At 36.0% G+C, this 23,138-nt stretch overlaps 3 protein-coding genes across 4 annotated transcripts in view; 1 reads left to right on the top strand and 2 right to left on the bottom strand.

Annotated features, from left to right (window-relative positions):
- Positions 1-3,979, bottom strand: part of Mdy (diacylglycerol O-acyltransferase) — a 133,038-nt gene extending 129,059 nt beyond the window's left edge. Inside the window, exon 1 of the mRNA XM_083044286.1 lies at positions 3,317-3,979. Coding sequence (XP_082900412.1) covers positions 3,317-3,438 — 122 coding nt within the window. The 5' untranslated portion in view covers positions 3,439-3,979. The remainder of the gene's footprint in view (positions 1-3,316) is intronic.
- The window catches only part of LOC145939729 (uncharacterized), a 471,008-nt gene that overhangs the window by 238,761 nt on the left and 209,109 nt on the right, over positions 1-23,138 (top strand). The window lies entirely within an intron of this gene.
- Slmo (PRELI domain containing slowmo) overlaps positions 16,286-23,138 on the bottom strand; it is a 30,136-nt gene continuing 23,283 nt past the window's right edge. For both annotated transcript variants that reach the window (XM_083044289.1, XM_083044288.1), the window contains 2 exons: positions 21,176-21,349; positions 16,286-20,774 (listed from right to left, as the gene is read on the bottom strand). In XM_083044289.1, the coding sequence (XP_082900415.1) occupies positions 20,712-20,774; positions 21,176-21,349 (237 nt within the window). In that variant the 3' untranslated portion in view covers positions 16,286-20,711. The remainder of the gene's footprint in view (positions 20,775-21,175; positions 21,350-23,138) is intronic.

Genomic DNA, 23,138 nt, shown 5'->3' with positions numbered 1-23,138 from the left:
TGAGTTTGTGAATTCTCTCTTTATTTTTACGTACTATTAAGACTGATATTTTCTGGCTGCCTCAATTTTTAACTTCTTGCAAAAATCAGAGTGTATAATTTTAATTACATCTTAACAATTAATTATTTTCGTTAAGTAATTCATATGAGAAAAATGTTAAGTAATTTATTTAGGAAGAAAATGTTATAACAAGTGACATATGGAATAAAATTCTAAAGAAATTAAAGCTTCAATTATGTAATTTCCAAGAGAGTTTATAGAAATCGCAAATATAAGTCATCTCGATCAAAATCTATGAAGTATTTGTATATACGTCTTTCTCTCTCTCTCTCTCTCTCTCTCATGACAATCAAATCAAAATGTGTCTCGAGAGATTAAATTTTGCATTTCTCCCAAGACCATTCCCTCAAGTTCCTCGAATTCGATCAATCTCGTTAAAGATTGATTTACATTCAAAGTTGTAAGCATAATGCACCGAGAACTCTAACTCGACTTCGTTGATAGACATTTCGACAGAATGGAATATATCGTTTCGATGTTAAACTCTGAAATAGCAGGAGGCACGTATTAATTATATGCAATCGAGACGAAATCTATTTCAGTTCAATGAAGGAAATTTTGACAGTCGAGTAAACTTTTAAAATGTCGGAATATTGCTTATATTATAAATGATCGATATACTCTTCTTTTACATATCCTGACATTTAATTTTATATCATATAGATAGATATGCAAATGCGACACTCTCTATCAAAACAAGTTTAATGCAACGTTGTTTCTTGAAGTGACACGAGGTCAATTGAACATTGCACAAACACTTAAAAACTACGATCTATAATCAACCGATATTATTATGCATGTACACAAGGATAAATATAATGACACTATACGATTCTACAGAAAGCAAAAATTAATGATATTATTACGAATTTTTTAATATATACAAAAAGACATACGTTATTTTATTCGATTATTCTTTATTTAAATAATGGATTAATATGCTCATGTATAATTCTCACAAAATGTTGATTATTTCAAATTATATTATTTTCTAATCTATGCGCATGTTTATATATGTATATGTTTTAAATTATGTTTATGTATATGTTTTAAATAATCTTTTAAGTTATTTAACAATACCATTTATTGTTATTCATAAAATTACATGAACTATGAACATTATATGAAAATAAGACTTGATATCATTGAGAATAAATTGATTTCGTTGATGTTGGAAAGAAAATTATTTAATAAACTGTTATTATATATGTGCACCAATTATACACAATTTATCTCCATGTGCAACTTTTTTACGTAATATTTTGACATTTCATAAGATAAACAGTCAATTAATTAAATTTTCGCTTTCGTAAATACATGATAAAATATTTAAATTCTCCGTCAAGCAAGTTCATATCATGTTAATGATATAAACACGCCCGTTTGCAATCAGATCTCTCATTGGATATGTTCATTAATAATTTGTGTCTATTAATATTTCAATTCTTCATCACTTTAACATAATATTAATTTTCCTGAGAAGAGGTTTCGTTTCTAAAAATTTACACACGCACATTATTTAAAAAATTCAACCTATAGTAATAAGAATAAATCACATTCTCTCTCAGAGAGGGATCTAAGATGATATTTGATTATACAGGGTGTTTCTAAATAAGTGCGAAAAATTTTAGAAGATGATTCTTTGTCGACAATAAAAAGAGGAATTTTTCATATAAACATATATTCCTATATCCCTCCCTGAGAAGTTACACTTCTACAAAGGGGAAGATGAAAATTAGGTTTTTAAATTTTTTTCTTGAAAATTATTGATTTTATGAAAAAAGTAACAGAAATAAAAAAGGAATTAACCTTTCTAACGCATATTTTTGATTTCACATTCCGGTCGGTTAAAAAGTTCTAATAAAAAATTGAATAGGGGTTGATAGTTTCATTCCCTTATAACGATACGGGAAAATTTAAAAAATATTACACAGTTGGAAAATTTGTGTTTTCTTATTAAAAACGGTCCCCGTTAAAATTTTTGTGTTAAATATTTAACACATTCATGTGTTAAATTAACATATTGCTGTTGTGTTAATTGAACTCAAATGTTAAATTATTAAAATAACTGGAAAAAAGTGTAAAAATAACACAATGTGTATTTACTTTTAATTTTACACAATAAATATGTTCGATATTATTAGTGACAAGTTTTATCTGTTAAAATTTACAGAAAAAAATGTTAATTACGTAAAGTGTATTTTACTTTATAATATAAGTGGGGATGATAAAATGTAAAATTAACCATTATTTTAGTTAATTTTTACATTAAAACTATGTTAATGTAACACAAAATTTATTTTAAGTTTACTTGAAGTTTGCATTTATTTTATGTTAAAATATTAACACGGTATTCGTGTTATCATTTAACATATCCGTATTATGTTAAATTAACACAAAAATTTCTGTGGACCGTTTGGGACATGTGATATTTGTTAAATTTAACACAAATTTTTCAACTGTGTAATAAATATCCTTATTTTTTTAACTTGTCCAAAATTTGAGAAAAACTCTTCAGAGAGGGATATAGGGAGGAGTATATGTTTATATATATAAAAAAATCCGCCTTATATATATAATTTTCGACAAAGAATCATTTCCTAAAGTTTTTCGCACTTATTTAGTAACACCCTGTATATATATTCACATTATCGGAACATATCATTTATGCAGTGAATGTAAAGATTACTATAAGAGACAAATTTCGCGTAGCGTAGCCATTCTTTTTCCTGATATGGACAACGCGCACCCGTCCAGAGTACATTATTCCGCAATCAGCCTCGTCGTAGGCAGATGTCGTGAAACGAGCTGTAGTTCGACCGTACTCTGGGGCGCCAGGCGGCTGACCTCCGCATCGATTACAACACGAGTCGAAGAGAGACGTGGCACGTGAGACGGAACGAGACAGAGCGCGCGGATCGTCAAGAATGGGGGAATCCCCTCCTGCGTAGTATATCTCCGCCGAATACGACGTGGATACGCATGCGCACGTTAAACCAAGTGTGTCTGTTATGTCGTGCGTTTCTCTCAGGGCTACTAAAAAATTTCGCGTTGCCGCGTCGTATTTGGATTTGGCGACGTTCATCAACGCACAATCCTCACCGATATCGTTGTCTGCATTATAAAAAGACCGAGATAGCCGAGATATGCCTTGTTATCGCGAACGAACGGATACGCATGAATAGGAGTGACCAACGGGGTGCGTAAGTGAATGGAAAAATGCCGAAACCAGCTGAACGTCAGTGCATTTACTCACGGCTTGTCAGGCTGCGACCTGCGGACCATCTGTTCCGCCTTCTGGATCTCCTCCGCCCTGGTCACGCTCTTCGTTCTACGCGATCGCATCCGAAAGTCGCTGTGCTCGTGCTCGACCGTCATGTTGTCGTAGTTGAGCGACGTAGAGAAACATATAGGAGCACGCGTGTTCGGCGCAAATCACAATCACGTTGGCGCGACAGAGATAGAGATAGAGAGAGAGAAAGAGAGAGAGACTTTGCTTCGGATGAAAGCGAGAGCCAGCACACGTTCCCGAACACGTTCTCCGTCGTTGAGTGAGACTGGTGCGCGCGACAACGGCGGCACCGGCCACTGATGCTGATAACGAGAGAGCTAAGCTTCCTCCCGATGCGTGAGAGGCGTGCACGACAAACGTTACGCGAGAGAGCGAATGTGAATATTAATCTACGTTCGGTTCCTTCGCGACGTGTGTCATGGTCATTATGACGTGGTTACGATTGTACTATGCGCGGAATGTGTGAGTCTCTCTCTTTCTATATAGACGACTGTTTATCTATTTTTCGTTTTCCGGTAGATAACGCTCGTCAACGGACTTTCCGAGATTGGAGAGACTCAAGAAGCCACACTCGAGCTCACGAAACATGTGCGAGTCACGTGTACACTTGCCCTTTGAAATCGGAATAAATAAATAACACGTCATGTAATAATCGGATAGATTCCTATATCTTCCTTTTCAATTTATGAGACAAAACAAAACAAGGATATTAAAAAATTTTTATTATTGAGTTTCTAAATAAATACATCCTACCTTTTTGTGTGTAATTACTCAATAAAAAAAGTTATTGTCGGTTTATGCCTTGTTGTAAGTGACTATACATATATTGATCTCTGCCTGAAATATATAAAATAAAAATCTTTATTCTCCAAGTTTTGTATAATAATATCCTTCTCTGCAATTGAAATAAGTAATTACAATCTATCATATAGTTTGATTTTACTGTCCAACTCTGTATTTTAACTTTCAGTCTAGTCGTAACTTTTTATAATACTTCTGTCCTAATTTGAAGTTACACGCAGCTTGTTATAAGACTAACAATAAGACGTGACACGTTTCCATTTGAAGATTGCATAAAGAAATGTTTTATACACGAGTTTTTAAACGATTTTTGAACACCTTGCAAAAGAATGCAGACAATATATAATTATACTTTATATCTATAATACTACTGTGATATTCTTTGTACATTGTACTTTTATTCAAAGTATCACTAAGGAAAAAATAATATATAAATAAATGTTATTAACAACTTACGAATCGTTTGTTCGAGTTTTAATATTTAAGAGATATCATTTCTCATATATGTCATCATCAGCTTGTACTACGACAAAAAGAACACGGATTCTAATTTCATCGTATCATTCGCAAGACCAGCTTCATATTACGATCCAATTACGAAACTAGTTGGCAAAAGTCGTCGGTCATTGCTAAATCAAACATTTCGAGTGACACATCTCACGTGATAAAGTCGACGATGAGGTAATCACCGTGTCGTCACTTCCATTAAGATTTCAGATAGCGCAGCGCTGTCACTTCATCGCGGAACTTCGATTTCGAGTAACTTCTGGATTCTCTCCGGGTCTCCGAAGTTCGGGGCAAATAAAGCCTGGAACCCCGAGCACGTGAGACAATTTCGCGAATCGGTCGCTGGAAGATTGAAAGGTATCGTCAAGCCAAACGAAACCCGGGGAACCCCGAGCTAATTAAAGTACACATGCGGCGCATAGGGTGCATGAGAGCCGTAAAGATCCTTGGGAAATGTATGAGGGATCCACCCTCGCGTAGATTGCAGGCTTACGGAGCGATGACGCGTACGAGTTTCCACGATCCGTTATTATACGAAGACGTGATGTGCTGCGAACTATTTAGGCCGATTTTTCTTCCAAAACGAAATCGAAATCCCGCATATTTCAAAGATACATAGGATGGCTTATATAATATTTAAAATTTATTTTTTTTAATTTGTCGCATTTCAAGTATAACAAAATTTTTAACATTTTTAAATAAAATATAAAGTCATCATGAATTTATCAATTTATTTTACGATATTAACTCAATGAGATATTGACTTCATATATATTTTGCTGGCCTAGTTCCAATCCAATTGCAGAACAAATACCAATCTCGTACGGATCTTTAATATTCCAGTATAGTATTCTATCGACTGCAAAGTAACAAGTAAACACTCGCTCGATGGTAAACTACTTGGTGTAATCCTCATGTACGGAAAAACAGAATAGTCGCATATTTACCCTTACACCCTCGGCAAATTTACCGTATGAAAACTCGTGCGGCTGAATATCGCGTTTGTACAAAACCTCGGAGAAGAGCGGATTGGCACGTACCGGCAGTACAATCTCTAGCTTGCCATTTCGTTTCGCGTACACTGGCGGTCATCAAAGTTCAAGATTATTGTAAAATGTAAACCATTGCAAATGCGAACGCTATTTTCCTTCTCGTAAACGTTTGCCATATCCAGAGACCGTTTCCATTTTAGACTAACTCTAAACTTTGCCCTTTCTCTTTCCTTCTACCTCTCTCTATTGTGTTACCAATCTCATACTTATTATCAAATTGTCACTTTGTTTTTTATAATTTAACGAATATACCTCGAATGAATATTTTTCGTTGAAAGATCAATTCGTATACGACACGAACAACTAATAAAGTGTATCACTTCTTATCTCATCTTGGGGCGGATTTAACTCTTCAGTCGACTGTACTAACTTCACCGCACTTCATTTCAACGTAATCGGGGTATATCCCTTTCTAGTTCAGTAATGTAGCTTTGCGAATTAAATTTTGCGAAATCGGGGGCAACCGACGCGTTCCGCAGGAATTTCGCCAACAATTCCGTACATATACGAGTGAGGAACGTTACGCTCTTGTGTGGAACCCTCTTGCGAGACCGGAAGCGGACGGATCGGCACGTAGCAACGCCAGCACACTCGTCTATACTCGTTCGTCGCTTTTCAACGCGCGGAACTCGCGCATTTCGCGTGCACGATCGTCGGGGACCGCGGGTAGGGAAAATGTGGGAGGAAAAGCTTGTGCAAGTCGTTTGCGAACTCCCTTTATGGCCAACCGCGAATATACCGGACGAGCACGTTACGCCGCATACGCAGTTACACGTTCGCCGGAGTAGACATCTGCCCGAGAGAGCCAACCCTCGGAAGTTTGGGGGATTTGAGAGGCAACGCTCTCTTGTGCTCTCTGTTGCATCTCCACCAAGAGCCACCTTTTAACGGGCGTTTCGTGGACGCTCGTGGAATGGGATATTTCACCTTGCCTAGTATCCGAGGGCTCGTCAGGATCCATCATTTACGTCCGAATTTTCGAGCACTGCGACTATATACGCACACGTTGCTTTATGAGATCGTTAAAGATTTAACTTTATCCAGTGATGGACTTTTTCGATAATGATTCTCCGATACTTATATATGTTGCAGGGGTTTTTGTTACCGACTTGATACATAATGCAAAACGTAAGAGAGAACCCGAAGGAAGTAAGTCTATGAATAATAAATCTTTATAATTACTTTATAATTATAATGGAATATATTTGAAAAGCGAAAATGTGTGTATGTCATGAATTATGTAATTTACCTCAATTCTTGACTTGTCTCATATATGTCTCATATATGTGATGTATGTTACGTCAGATATCGCTTATATTCCTATGAATCTTGTAGCAACGCGAATATTTTCAGCGCGGTAATTTCGTAATTCGATTTCGTAATTTCGCGATTGATTGTTTAATTCATATTAGATTGGTACGGAACATCGTCAAAACTGCAAATCTTGTAACTGTATAAAAAAAAAATTGTATGACAAGATATTAGAATCGTTAATTGTGTGTCGTATTTGCAGAACGTAAGTTTACACGGACCAACGAACAAATGATTAAACAATACGAATCGCGTTAATTTGTAAAAGAGGTCGTAAAATTTCTCTTTCGTGCAGTTTAAATTTTACAAACGCTCGCTCGCTGTAAAAGACAGATCTTTTCGTTGAGAAAACGATGAGAGATACCTTGTTACAGTCGAAGCAAAGACTTTAGTCTATGAATACTTCATTACATATATAATGTAATAACATGTAATGTAATAAATTATATAAATACCACGTTCTAAATTAATTCTAATTAATTTTTTAATTTAGAATGTGAGTTTTATATAATTTGTTTTATTATTAATTTATTAATATAATTTATTACTCTATTAATAGATGATGAATGAATAACTATTTGCCAGAAACCCGAAACTGTCAGGAGATTTCAGGCAACCGCACAAAATTCATTTAAAAATAATTATAAGATAACAAAAATTACAATAGGAGATAAAAATATCCCACCATCTATACACTAACTCGATTTCCCATTTTCTTCAGACAAAAATACAGCGGTTATTTCGTTAAACTATAATCAAGATGTTACGATAGGCTATAACGTCGGCGATACACTGCCACGAACATCGGTAATCAGAAAAATGTTCTATGTCTACGCAGTCATTGTTACACTTTCTCGTTATGTACGGTTCTAAGCGGTTCGTTAAATGATCTTAATGAGTTTGAAAGTTGATCGAACGCCTACTGGATTGTTTCGCGAGCGTTTATAATCGATTGCGCGCGCGAAATTCACGTTAACGAGATATCTTGTCACGTACATTACTTTGATAAAAGGATCTGCAGATACAAAAGAGCTCTCTCTCTCTCTCTCTCTACACCTGCTCGAGCTCAAATACCTGCGGTTTCACGTGGATCGGTCGTAATGATCGGAAGATATCGCGAGAATCGCAAATTATCGCAGTAAAGGCGAGCGTGCATCGTCAGGAAAATCGATTCAGGACGGGTTATGGTTTCCGCTAAATGAAAATTTCCGCAAGTAAGCGATAATTTTACCGCAGCTCGTTTGATGTCGTTTGAAAATTTGATGCGTCGCAACAACGACACGAAGATGTTCAAAATCCCCGATATAGTTTATATTTATTCAATAATATTTACTAATAAATTTTATCATGAATACGGAAACACATCAAAGAACAGCACAAAAATAAATTATTATATTTTTCTTTCTAATAATATTACAAAAAAATAATCAATTAATATTTTGAAATTATAAATAAATCTAAAATTTATTAATGCTTAATTAATTTTATATAGACTTCAAATAAGTCTTATATCATATCAAAATATAAATAATTCTCGCGTATAGTTTGCGATATAAATAATTCGTGAAATTATTCACTTTTAGTTTTATCTGCTGATATATACGATTTGAGCACGGAACATTTAATATTGTAATGTATACGATTGTCGTCTGGCGACGAAGAAACGCGCGCGGAAGATGCATCTTCTCCTTTTAAAATATGATGCGATATATATCCCAAGGAAAAAAAATGGCAAATATCCGTCAATGTCTACCGACTTTTGCAAAGCATCGAGTTGCTCGATTCCTTATTGTCTTGCGGTCATGCGTCAGTCGTCTCCGGAAGGGACGACCGGTTGAACTTTAACAGGGCACAAGAGTAAGCTCGGAAACTTTCGCAATATTGGTTGGACCACCATCACCATCCCCGGGATTATTGCCCCCTTGTCCCGTAAACCACCCTCGAAACGGATTCAGTCACCGGGATCCGTACTTCGTATTCAAACAACGTACACCTGAACGACGTGGTATCATCATCGCCTGTTCGCAAAAGGAGCATTCCCGAGGTCACGTTTGCGATTAGTACGCCGACGATTAAACTATCATATTGTCACGTGCATATAGTTCATTTTTTTTCTTTTGTACGTCTGCGATATTTTTTCATTGATTTTATATATCCACGATTTAACGATTGATTAAACAGAAATGCAAATATTATAGAATAAATATATTATATATACGCAACAAGTTCATCTGTTCAATAATAAGTAATCAAATTTTTAAAAAATTAAAAAAATAACAAATAACTAAAAATAAAACAATAAAAAATTTAAATAATTAAAGAAAATTAAAAATAAAACGATAATAATGTTTAAAAAATTTAAAAATTAAACAATTAAATAATTAAAAAAATTAAAAATAAAACAAAAAAATAATAAATAATTAAAAATAAAACAATTTTTAAAAAGCATCGAGAAAACAAATGTAATATATATTTTATATATATTATATTGCACAATAATGCAAAATAGAAATTAGCACGGAGAGAAATTGACAATCGCAATTTGATAATTAAATAATATAAAAAATTAAACAATTTATATAAATTTTATTAACCTTTATAGTTGTCTCGTTGGTGTCCGAAGTTTTTCCGAGCCACGTTTTTCATTCTTGCTGTTCCTTCTTGGCATTCACATGTCACTTATACGTGCACAACACTATTAATTACAGTCACACGCGCACTAATTAGCAGAATATTACAATCGCACATTAGACGGCATTTCCGACATTAAACGCACGCGAGGAGCATCTTATTATGTACAATCCAACGGGAGAATAATGTGAATAATGACGAATTATGGCTAAAACGAAGCTATATAATCTGCTCGGCATCGCGTAGCTAAACTTACGCATTATTCGCTGTGATAATGCTAACGAATCATATATCTTATTTTAAACGATCATTTCGATTCTATATTATACGTGAATAGAATGTTAAAATATGAGTAGAATATACAATCCGAAATACATCATTATTTTGCGGAGCGTCTTGCTGCCTACTCTTTCGAGTCTCACCGCGTCAATGACATGGCCTCGTAAACAACACCGAGCTCGAAATTTCCTTTTCTATGTCCCAAAATTTGTCACGCGGCGCCTTTGTTTATACAACTTGGTTATCATATAAAAATGCAAGATAGAGATACAAAGTATATTCTGGTATGCCGTTATTTTCTTATCATTGTGCATAAGAATCGCACAAACAGGCAATGGTGCAAGACGCACTATTATCATCGCATTATCTCTTTCGAAAGATGATTAACTTGTATACAATCTCTCTTGACATAAATAATCAAATTGTGTACGCTCTTATTTTAAACGATTACTTCGATCCTATATTATATGTATAGATATAGTTATATAGTTAAAATATCCGCACACAGATATACAATCCGAAATACTCCAGTAATTTTCCTGATTATGCTGATATTGATATAAAAAGATATATAGTTATTTAAAAAAGGAAGTTGCACATTGTGCAAATTGCAAAATTTTTTTAATCGGAAAAATATATTTTTCTTACATCGATTAGTTTATCACATTATTCTATGCAGAAAATTATTAAGGTAAGAAAAATAAGTATATTACGAGATATTTCATATGTATGTTTTGTCAAAATAACTCGTAAACCGTAAACCATTCATTTTTCGACTATTCAACTCTAACAATTTTTTGTTACAAGAAATCGATTTATGTAATGAAAATTATAGTGGTTCCGTTAAAAAGTAATGATGACTTCGAAATCTCGAAAATGCCTCCAACTGGAATAAGACTGTGCTTACGACAAGATGTCCCCCCTCGAAATCCTACAACTTTTGTATATGAACTTTGTATGAACATTTTTCGATGACCTTGGTTTTCGATAAATAGCAATGCAAAAAAATGTTTTAATGGGACACACTGTGTATATATATTTATATATATAGGATATAATATCCATATAAAATTAAAACTTTTATACACAGTTGGAAAATTTGTGTTTTCTTGTTAAAAACGATCCCCGTTAAAATTTTTGTGTTAAATATTTAACACATTCATGTGTTAAATTAACATATTGCTGTTGTGTTAATTGAACTCAAATGTTAAATTATTAAAATAACTGAAAAAAAGTGTAAAAATAACACAATGTGTATTTACACAATAAATATGTTCGATATTATTAGTGACAAGATTTATCTGTTAAAATTTACAGAAAAAAATGTTAATTACGTAAAATATATTTTACTTTATAATATAAGTGGGGATGATAAAATGTAAAATTAACCATTATTTTAGTTAATTTTTACATTAAAACTATGTTAATTTAACACAAAATTTATTTTAAGTTTACTTGAAGTTTGCATTAATTTTATGTTAAAATATTAACACAATATTCGTGTCATCATTTAACATATCCGTATTATGTTAAATTAACACAAAAATTTCTGTGGACCGTTTGGGACATGTGATATTTGTTAAATTTAACACAAATTTTTCAACTGTGTATATATAAAGGTATATATATATAAATATTTACAATACACATTTCTCCCGGAAGAGAGACGTGAAAAATCGCCCGAAGTGATCACAATTGGGCGTTACCTGCTAGTTAATTTATTTAGTAGCCTAAAAAGGGAGACAAGTTCCGATTGTCGCCATTGCATCGACAGGTTTTCACCGCTTTGATATATTACCGACGCACCCCCCGAGCTCGAATTAATTTCACGGAGAAACAAACGGCGGCATATACGTTTGTGTTAGGATCGCCCAGACGTCCCAGTTTATCGAGACACGCCGCCGCCTGTTCCATTATTTACCATCGTATTCGGACGCCTCGACTACCTTAAACGAGATTTAATTAATGAATGGCCCACGTCGAGGTCCCGCACGGCGAACTCGAACTCCCGTGGATTTGTTTACGTGTGTTCCTATTTCCTATCGACTTTTTCGTCGTCAAACCAAAGGGAGAGTCTCCCGTTTTCGTTGATAAAGGTCTTCTCCGCATAGGTGTTGCAGCATTGTCACCATAAATCTCGCGACGCGATCCGGTTCTTTAGCGTGCGCCACGAAGATAATGACATTATATTGCCTCCACCGGGAGTTTACTGTAACTGATGTCGTAATGTTTCGCCGACCAAACTTTTCGCATCGATACAAATTGCCGATGTAGCCGATATATTCATCATCGGTGAATAAATTTTCCGCTTGTCGCTTGGTTTATTAATCGCGAGCCTCATCGGCATCATTCTCGCCTAATGAATTCTTTTGTCGTTGTCTATTTGAAAATTTCTATGAAGATTCCATTTCGCCATCGCGAAATTACTAGCAAATTTGATGCATATGCACCCCTCCCTGTATTATTAATGCTTTAAGAAACTTTCTTTAGACTTGCTCGTAAAGGTTATTGCTTTTAAAATGTCGCATGCGCCGCATGCATATAAAAAGGAGAGAGCGTGTTGGTGCGCACCTTTATTTTCCGAAGGATCAGCACACACGAACGCATTCTTTATTAATATTCTACTTGGAACTTTTTGATAGCTGAATTCAGAAGGACTTCATAAGAATACTTTGGACGCGCTTCGTAATAGACTATTACGCTGTTTCTTTTTTTGCAACTCCTTTTTAACTTCGCCTTTCGTGTAATTTTCATCAGGTTTTACACTCTTTATATGACTTGTTAACATATAAAGAACGAAACGAAACACACAAACTTTAATCTTCTCGTTTAGGGTAAACTTGGGTATGATGGCCATACCGAAAAGATGACCACAAGCTGTAATTTTTTTAATAATCGCCAAATTGTGCGATTTTTTCATTATTCTCAAAGATAATCGATATTTAACATGGTTTATGTGCGTATATTATTCGGAATAACAATATTGTAAATATTATACCATGTTTTTACCATAAACTTTTGATAACCTCGAAAGTTTTTCATATGTCCACTAGAAAATGCTACAACGTCGAATAAATTACAGTTAAGCTATCATAATCAACGTTAGCCATATAACGAAGGTTATATAATTTTTATTTTCGTTTTCACTATGTTTTTATAAATACTATAGTCATTTTTTTTCACATATTGGGTAAAATGGTCTCATTATTAAAATATTTATTATTAAAATATTATATATTTTGTTTATTTATGTATACAATTTTACTTCTGTTCTGTTTTAAAGATCGTTTTAAAGATTAATTTTAGTTAAAAAACTCAATCTGAAAGAATATATTTAAAATTCAATTTTCTTTATAAAAGTTTTTATTTTATATTAAAAAAATATATTAATGTTTATATTCAATGAATAAAAATAAAAAAGCTAAATATGTAAAATTATAAGTTATTTTTATTACTTCAACATGAAATATATGTATGGTCAACTGTCTTATTACAGTAGTGGCCATCTTTTCTCTAAAAGTCAGGAAAGATTGCCAATGCTCATGTTTTAATATTTTGATAATATAAAATTTCTATTAAGTATTTATTGTTTAATTTCGATAGTATGACGTACTTTAATCTTAAATGAAGTAATGTGCCAAATATTATTAAAAAATAACAAAAATAAAAGTATGTTTTTTTTTTCATTTTAAAAAACTATGGCCATCTTATCCGAGTTCACCCTATATATTTTCCAGCCGCTCAGGAAACCATACATGTACATTTTTTACATTCAATTTGCTAAAAAAAAAATTTTGAAATCGTAAGAATACATGTTTCCACGAATGCTATATAATTCAGTCAGACGCATTACATGCAACGTAAATCTAGAGGCAAGTATGCGTGATCTATATTCAGGTCGAGACTTAAAAATCAGTCAACGACGGAAACTAATCTATCGTAGATGGTAAGGGAAGGAAATCGGCCGTTTGCAAGCCTCGCAGAGACTTAAGGATCACATCTAGGGTTAAGGGGGTTTGCTCCGGAGTCTGAGAGCCAAAGAGGGTGCGGTCGCTTGCAGCGTGATCCTTCCTAAGCCGAGGCTAAGAGGCTATTAGTTAGCTCTGCTAGTTGCGACATAACCCGTAAGACTAACACGGTACTTACACCTGCCTCGTCGGGATAGCAGGATATTCAGCCAGCCAGCCACCACCTCTTTGCGCGTGTTTGCACGGCGGTTGTCTGCGCTGATGGTGACTCCTGAACACGATTAATGGCAAGGAATGAATATCAAACAAACTAACCGCATCGCTGCTCCGCGCTTTCACGCTCCCCATCCGGTGCATGAGATTCCATTTAAACCCGGGGCAACAAAATACGCAATGTAAATAACAAATGCACGCTGACTCTGCACGATTTATATATAAAGTAGAATTTATAGATAAATAGAAAATATATGTAGAAGGGGAAAATAATGGCAATATTAAAGGATAATACGTGTAAGATGAAATTTATGACCGTGATATGTGCAAATGTAAATACGCACAATTTTATTAACCATGTAACGTCACATTTGCGAAAAAATTACATTTTCGTTGAAACGTAATAACTCTTAATATCACTATAATAGTCCGGAAACCTTTCGCAAAATTTTTCGAAAAAATAGACTAGTCGATTCCACAATTTTTGTATAAAACTAACAGTACTTTGTACTTTGCGTATGATCGACGTTACTTAATTTTATTTACAATTATTTGTATACTTTCTCTGAAAGAGAGAAAGAGAGAGAAACTGAAATAAAAGATTAACCATAACGGCATGCTAGAATATTCCGTATGCATAATTTATTTAGCTACGCTTATAATGAAGAATACATTATTATAGACATCTTCATTAAACTGATGGCAGCTTTGCCCGCGACCAAACATATTTTTTTGCAGTTTCGGTGGGGGAAGGGGGGGGGGACGACGGGGAGGGATGATGGTTGGAGAAAAATGTGCAGTTTTCCGCCGGCTGAAAATGCGCGCGTGTGTTTTGCAAACTCGATCCGCGCCGTTTCGTCAAAGTAAAACTCAAATGGTGCGAAATAAAGGGCGGAAATAGGTCGCGCTCGCATGGCGGTGCAAATGGGTGCGTATTAATTAAATTAATGGGGTAGCCGTAGTCGGGTGGTAATGGCGAGTCATAGAGGATATTGTAGTCATAGACCGTGTAAAACGATATGGTGTTATATTCGAAAGGATACATGTATATGTAATCTTTCGTTATTGTACTTTATTGTTTCGAGCTTTTTCCCGTCCGCCGTTTTTCGAAAGAGAAAGGGCGCACACACGATGCGTTATTATTTGCTCTAATTTGTGAATCATATGTCGCAATTAAGATCGGAAAATTAACGGATATATCAAATCAACTATCATATATTATGAAATTATTCTGGTAAAAGGGAAGTAGAGAGTGAAAATACTACACACTGTTTATATCGAAAACACAATAAAATATTTCATCTTATTATTTTTCGAAAATTCTTCTTTTCATATTTTATATATATACACTTTGTATTTATAATATTTTATATGATATAAAAAGTTGTCGATACAATATATGATTAATGATTAATGATTAATGATCTTATCGTCGTCGTTTGTTTAATCTCAGGACTCGCTAATCACACATTGACTTTCGCGCGACGAAGCAAACATAATCTACACACGTATCACATCTCACAATCAGTCGACTCAGTTCGCACGTGTATAATAATAAATTTTTTCATGTAGCACACATGTTCTTGGTAAAGTACTTTTTTCCGGAAAACACGTTTTAATAAAAAAAAATGTAAGCAAGATGTCTGATAGGCTCGATAACAGGAGCGAGAGCACGAAGTACACGTTAAAATTCGAAACAAGTACGATCGTAAAAGTCGAAGGGTGGGATGGTGTGGCGGCGAACTATAAACTGGCACTAAATATGAATCATAAAAGAAGCATAAAGATAATTATATGCTAATAGGAAGCGAGCGTATGCACCGCGACGACTTCGCGTTATTACCTATATGTATCTTTACGAAGTGAACACTTATGTACTCTCGCATGTAACCGCAACGTTGACATTGGTCGATTTCAAGTGCGATCAACTCTTTTTACCGCAACTATCTACTAGTGCCCAGAGAAATTACATATATTACTTAACTAAACTTTTTTTTTCGTGGCCGCCGTTCGCTGATGTTAATTATGCTAATTACTTACAATCGCACCGCCATTATCTTTTATAGATTCATGGTGAGGAGACTTAAACGCCCGCAACGTAAAATCGGGGATACACAATTTTAATGGTTGTATATCGTGTTCCAAATAATGATCTTTTTTTATATCGGCATTATCGAAAATTTCGATTTGATTACACTAGTTTACAAAAAAATATTTTTTTCATTATTTTAAACCAGACAAGGTGTTTCTTATAGATTTTTGGGTGCTGAAAACGATGCCGCAGACCAAATTTCACTAGCACGTCAGATTTCCAAAATAATTGAGGTTTAATGTGTAAAAAATGTTTTTTTTTTGCGATATTTAAGATTTTTTGTGCAAAAATGGTTAACGTTATTTGGAAAATTTCATCCTCTATAAAATTTTTTTGATTTTAATATCTTACTTTCTAGCCATGTTATAAAAGATTAAACTGGGAACTGCTTCTCACATGGAGATGTTTCTAAGGAAAAAAGGTTTTTTGGAAAAAAATTATTTTTTCCAAAATTGATTTTACCATCATTTGTCCCCCTTTAGAAATCTGACGTGCTAGTGAAATTTGGTTTGCGGTATCATTTTCAGCACCCAAAAATCTATAAGAAACACTTTGTTGTAAAATAATTTTTGGCTGTAAACTAGTGTTATGTAATTTGAATCTTATTCCCTTTCTTGCGCCAAAGTTTAAAAATTTGGCTGCATAAATATCGAAATTATGTCTAATTAAAAGAATTTTTCGATATTAATAAAAGATTCGCATAATCTTATTAGATATATTCGAAGGCTTCCCTTTTTCTTTCTTCTTCCACTTAATGCGCATTTTTCTTTGAATTTTTGATAGGATAGCAAGGTAAGCGAGGGGAACTAATATACAGAGGCAATTTTTACGATGTAATATCTCGCAGACGTTCTGTACGTCATAATAATGCTCCGACCCGTCTGTAATACTTTAGAGAAGCATGGCAGGATCTCTTTGAAGCTCGCAAAACTTTAAATCTTTAAACAGTGTACGCGAACTCATTAAAAGTTCTTTCACAGAAAGGATAAAACGGGATGTATTGACGAAGTTGGGGGGTTTAGAAATACACTCGAGTTTGCGAGATGCGAACATCGGGTGCTAGTTTGCGGCTAATTTCTCTTTATCCATTACAATGTAAGTGAAATAAGAGCTTGACAGGCAATACCTGGAAGATAATCTCACGGAGAAGAGAATTCCGTATTACAAAACGATTACAACCTTTTCTTGAATTAATTTAAAAATACTATAAAAATAACGAAATTTTAAATAGCAAATCTGCCGTTCCGGAGATCTCTCGCTGATAAAAAATGGGGCTCTTCGTTTTTATTTTTTTTTTTTTTTTTTGTTAGGAACTTTCCGAATTAAATATTAAAACGTGTTTTATTTACTGTGTGTACGCGGTGTCGGGAAACTTTTTCTTCTCGTCGACCCTGATTCTACCCTGACTACAAGCGGAAACGGTCGAAGCACGCGAAACTGTGTTCTCGAAACTTTTTAAAAACGTCCGATGGAAATAAAGCAGCCGTTAGAACTTTGCCCGGAACGTACTTGACCAGTCGGTGGTGCCGGTGGATGGATAGGGGGGGCCGGTCGAATTTATTATTTGAAAGAAAATCGACGCCGCTTTGCGGCCCCTCGAGGCCATCGAGGCGGGGAGCGAGCCGAGGAAAATAAGACGAGCGGCGGGAGGATAGCTTTTCTCACGAGGTCGTGAATCGGCAACGGCGAGAAGGATCTCCTTGACCGTTTGCCGGCTCTGAAAGTCGATCGTCCCCGAGAGCTTTTACGGGTTTTGACGAGAGAGCGCCGTCACGATGTGTAAACCATGAGCCCCTCCGACGATTCTTCGAATCTCACCCTCTCACGGGAGAAGCGGAAAGAGACGGAAGGGGTTCTCGACTGTGAGAGGCGAATCCTTTTTACGAGCACGGATACATACGGATACGGAGAGCTCGAAGAAACGAGAGCGACGACATTCGCTATCCCCCCACAGATCTTCTCCGTCGCTGCAATTTCATTGCGGAATCACGAGTTTCAAGGCAAGCAGCGAGAGATCCACGCCTTCCGATTTTCCGAAAACCGCGCACGAGAGCGAGTTTTGCTTTCCCCCCGAGTATATTGCCATTTTGCCCCTTCCGTATCTTCTCTAATGTAAAGCATTGTAATCTAAATATGGATAAGGCAAGACGCGCGCGGGCTATCACGATACCAGAGTAAACGTGTAATACATGTATGTATATACTTTCTTGGGATTATTCGTATCTTTGCAGTTATTGGCCGTTGGGAATCGTCGATGCTGCAGAAAGATCGGAAATTTGAAAATTCGAAATCGGAAAGTCGAATCTAATTCGCGAAACAAGATGCATTTTCTCTTTTCGATGTTACTGTGCAAAATTTTAGAAATCTCTCTTTCAATAATATTAAAGAATTATGTAACATAATATAATATAATATAACATAAAATATAATAAAATATAAATAATATACATATAAACAAATCTGCAATATATCTGAAAATGAAGAATCAAATTATTCAGATAGAGTGGCCATTGTTCATACAAAAAAAAAATTTAATTTAGTAATGCCTTTCTAATCTGTAGGTAAAAAACCTTGATATTAATCAAGGTAGTCCAATTCTCGCAATATATATATATATATCCTCCGCAAAATATCCCATTTTCTCTTCAGGATAGTTGGTCATTCCACCCTAACTATCTTTCGAGAGTACTCGCGCGGACCGCCGAGTACTTTCAACGTGTAGAGTACACAACGTATATGCGCCGGAGGTCGATTTGTAGGATCGAACACGATATACCCGAGCAATTTCCGACCGGGCGGAATTTCGACCGAAGTCATTATTGCTTTCGATCGTCGAGAGAGAGACAATTTTCATCGGGAACGATTCCGCGATACTTCAGCCAATCGCCAGATGAGATGAACCGTGAGTGATCGTAATCAGAAGCGAGGGTAACGATAGGACAGAACAAGTTTAACGCGCGGCTCGTTTGGCGGCGGTATGTAAGAGATAATTGATGACGTTACCGTTTCATTGCCGACCTCTCTGTTACCCGATGCAGACAAATATTGACAGCTTCCAATCACAAAGCGGCAAGCAGTATCCTTTGTACGCGTATCCCCGCACGCAACGCGCTGCTTCATGTCTGCTCAGTTTTCGTTATCGAACCATCGAACTTGTGGGTTGAATCAACGTCCGTGCTCGACGTGCATGTCGACTTTTCTAAATTAAAGCACCCGTCCGCGTAAAGTGGACGTGAATTCATCCCCTTCTCTCTCCTTCCATTTGACTTTTTGATACAAAAGATACAGTTTTGTTCGATGCTTCTTTTACAGCCAATCAGAGAACTCTTTCGTGTTTCGGTTCATATTTAAAAACGACCGATGAATTTAGATTTCGACAAATCATCGACCGAAAGACCAAAATATCAGTTATTTTTTTTTTTAAATCTGCAAGAGCGCGTAAAAGTTAACACGGAAAGAAAAACCGCGAAATTATTCGGTCGACAACGGTACAATTTCGGATACGCTGATAGACGCATCAAAGAGACCACACAGTGATTTCGGAACGCGTTGTAAGTTGCCTCGTCGCCGCGATCAAAGAGCTTTGCCTTCTCGTTGAGAGAAGGAATGAGAATCTGGCGAACATAGTTCCGGAGAACATAGTTTCGCAAAGGTCTGTGTCTGCATTGTTCGTTTTCGGCCAGTCCATGGGGGACCGTTCGTGTGTGGAGCTTGCGGTAGATAGGACGCACTCTTCGTGCAAATTAGATTACCGAGCAAAAATTATTTGTGTGATATAATCGATACGTAATAAATAAAAAAATATACAAGACTTCACAAAAGTATGGGAGGGTAGTAAACGAAAACGATTTGCCAATGCGTATTAGCAAAATTGTGTCTAATACTTATTATAAAACTTTTGCTACTATTAAATTAAATTATAAATTACATATACATATTGACATGTATTTCTCTTTTCTAATTCTCTTTTACACAGTCGAGAACGTCCATGTGTTTGAATTGGCTAAGAATGCGGTAGATTCGTGGTATGACTGACTCTCATCATCAGTCAATCAGCCGACAGAGGTATATGAGTACAGATTGAAACATCGGGATTGTTTACGATTCAATTGCCGAACCAATCGTTGTACCTCCTTGTTTAAAAGTTAAACCTACGCATTTTATTATATTTCTCTATATCAGTCATGTTATCTCGCCCCGCGTTCGTTCGACAGATCCTTGCAGGCCTGGACCCAAGAGTGTACGGTTGTGCGGAGGCAATTGCGCTCTTCAAAGGGAACGTTCGTTCCTGCAAACCGGTTAGTAACAAGTTTCGCAAAATTCAATTAGGCGATCTACGTGGCCCGCGGCGAATCATCTGCTCGTTTCTGACGAAACCCGGGACGTTAATGTTCTTCTGATCCGCGTAATCGTTCGATCTAGAAGTTGCCGCTCCCCACCGATGCCGGCGCTCATGTTGTGCTGATAGCGGCAGTTCAGAAGTTTCGCGACGGCGGCCGGGCCTTTCAGGCGAACTCCTTCATCTCGGATTCGAGTTTGTTGATCACCCATTCCAACCCTTGTCGACCCTCAAACGTAAGAAAAGAAGGTTACGTGCATGAACGAAAATCCGAAAACGCGCGTCGAAGATGCCATTGACGGGCTGTCATTCATAAACTTTTATGGGACATTTTTTATCACGCACTTTAATGTTGTCCGCTGTTCGAAGACGCATATAATGCAAAAAATTCTCTCATATTTCTCGAATTTATGCATCTTACTCTGTTTTCCATTAAATCGTAAAAAAGTATTTTAATTTATTAGAAATTAAAAATGTCATTGATATTGTCGGAATTGCAAATAAAAATGGTTCATGTAGTAGAACTTAATCTTGTTCGCATTAATATCAATTCAATTTCTTCGAACGTTTTAATAAGTTGTATATACATATGTATATAAGCGAGATATTTTTGAAGAGGAAATTACTTACTTTGCTAGCATTGAAAGAAATTTTCGAGGCTAAAAGATCCTCCATGTAGTTGGTTAGTGGTACCCCTCGGACGGTGACTACCGCTTCCTGGGTGAGTAGCGTCTTGCTGGGGTCACTTGGATGGGGTGTGTATCTGACAGCTTCGTCCACAGCGATATAATTGCCGAAAGTTAACTGTAAAAAGCAACGATAATTGATCCGATCAAATGCTGTGCAACATTTAACGCATAATTATTAGATAGGAATATACAGAGCAGGCCATTTTAATGTCCCATCCCAAATATTTCTTTTCCTAAGTCTTTTACAAAAAAATATTTTGTACAAAAGTTGTAGGATTTCGAGGAAGAAAGAAGTTGACTGACTTTTTCCCCGATTTTCAAGGTCATTTGAAGATCATTTATGTTTATAAAATAGCTCACTCTGTATATATATATATATATATATATATAAAAAAGTCAGAATTTCCGTATTCTTATTTATTAGATAAAAATAATATAGCTGCATCAAATATTACGTCTTCTGATTTGATAAAACACCTAATTCGTTTTAGAAAATTGGTCCGTATTATCGTATAAAAAATACCAGTATATTATTACTAGTTCATGTCGCGATATACTTGTGCCACGAAAAGTTTTCAAGATTTCTTACGATTAAGTTCACGCGCGGAGACCGAGTTTCGGTCGTTCGTATCGATCATTGTTTGTTTCAACTTCAACGTGGGGTTAGCAACCCCCTTGTGGTAGATGGACAGCCGGAACTATCGAAATGGAACATTTCCACGAAAATGATGTAGACCTTTGAATAATCGATGCTGCGAAATAAGCTCGCAAACGAGTTAGCAGTGGGACTCCCGTCACAGAGTAAAAAGCGCATCCGGCGCTTCCACTTCCGCGCCTTCCGTTGCGTTGTATCTTTCTCTCTCTTTTTTAATCATTTTACTTTGACTGAATTATTTGACGTGAACTCTCCCCCCGAATTGCTTTTAAAATTATTAACTTCTTTTCTCTCGTGCGCATGTGAAAATTAATTATATATAGAAAACTGATTTTTCGACAGAAATGTCCATCATAATGCATATTTTAATTATCATGATTACATGATAGAATTCCTTCTCGTTTTTCACAACGTGATTTTTTTTTAAATTTTAATTATAAAAATATATCATATTGTTTCGTTTTATATATATGAATCGTAAACTCGAACATGCACCCTTTATACCGTGGAATTTGAAGGCGATATTTGTATAGCTTTTCGTGCTGCAACGAAAGCTGTCGAGTTCACGAAAGGATCGCGGCGATAATGCAACCCTGCATTGAATGACATGGTATATCATGATTTCAATATACCATAGTGCGCACGCGCTACAAACTTATGCAGCTATGCAGATTCAACGTATATACATGTATATATGGTGTGCCGCAACTAATTGAATACGTGGAAGAGCATAGAGCGTATAACAAAACCCGAAGAGAGTGTGACGCGTGTTGGAAGACCATCTCGAATTCATTACAGTGCGCCAGTGCGTAAACACGCGACGCGAAAATGACAAACAGCAACACTCGGGAGTGCGCGCTTTTGTTGCACCGCGGCATACCGTTGGTAGACTGGTAAAGTCCTGTGTTAGAGAGTGCAGGATGCATCGCGTTGTCATCGCGCGCGCCGATTTGTTTCCCGCTGCGAGAGAAACAATCACGCGCGCCGCTTGCGCGATGACGAAGGCAAAGGGCAAATGGAAACGCGAGAGGATTGGAAAACTAGTGTGGCAACTGGGCGCCCAGAGCTCTATATATGTTACTCTCCCTCCCCTCGAGGCCTAAAGTTTAATCTATGTCGCTGTCATAATATTTGTCCTAGCTGAAACGTATTTGCTGTTGGTATCATGAAGTCTGTAAATTTGCGGCAGGAAAATTGGGCAGTTTCGATCTCTCGCGTATGCATCTCATGGCGCGAGTTTAGCTTTGGG

This window comes from Prenolepis imparis, unplaced genomic scaffold (assembly GCF_030444845.1).
Source record: "Prenolepis imparis isolate NDT839.2.m4 unplaced genomic scaffold, iyPreImpa1.0 SCAF_8, whole genome shotgun sequence".
In the NCBI taxonomy this organism is placed as follows: Eukaryota; Metazoa; Arthropoda; class Insecta; order Hymenoptera; family Formicidae; genus Prenolepis; species Prenolepis imparis.
Note: the sequence above shows the minus strand (reverse complement) of the source record. Positions and strands in the feature narration are given on the sequence as shown.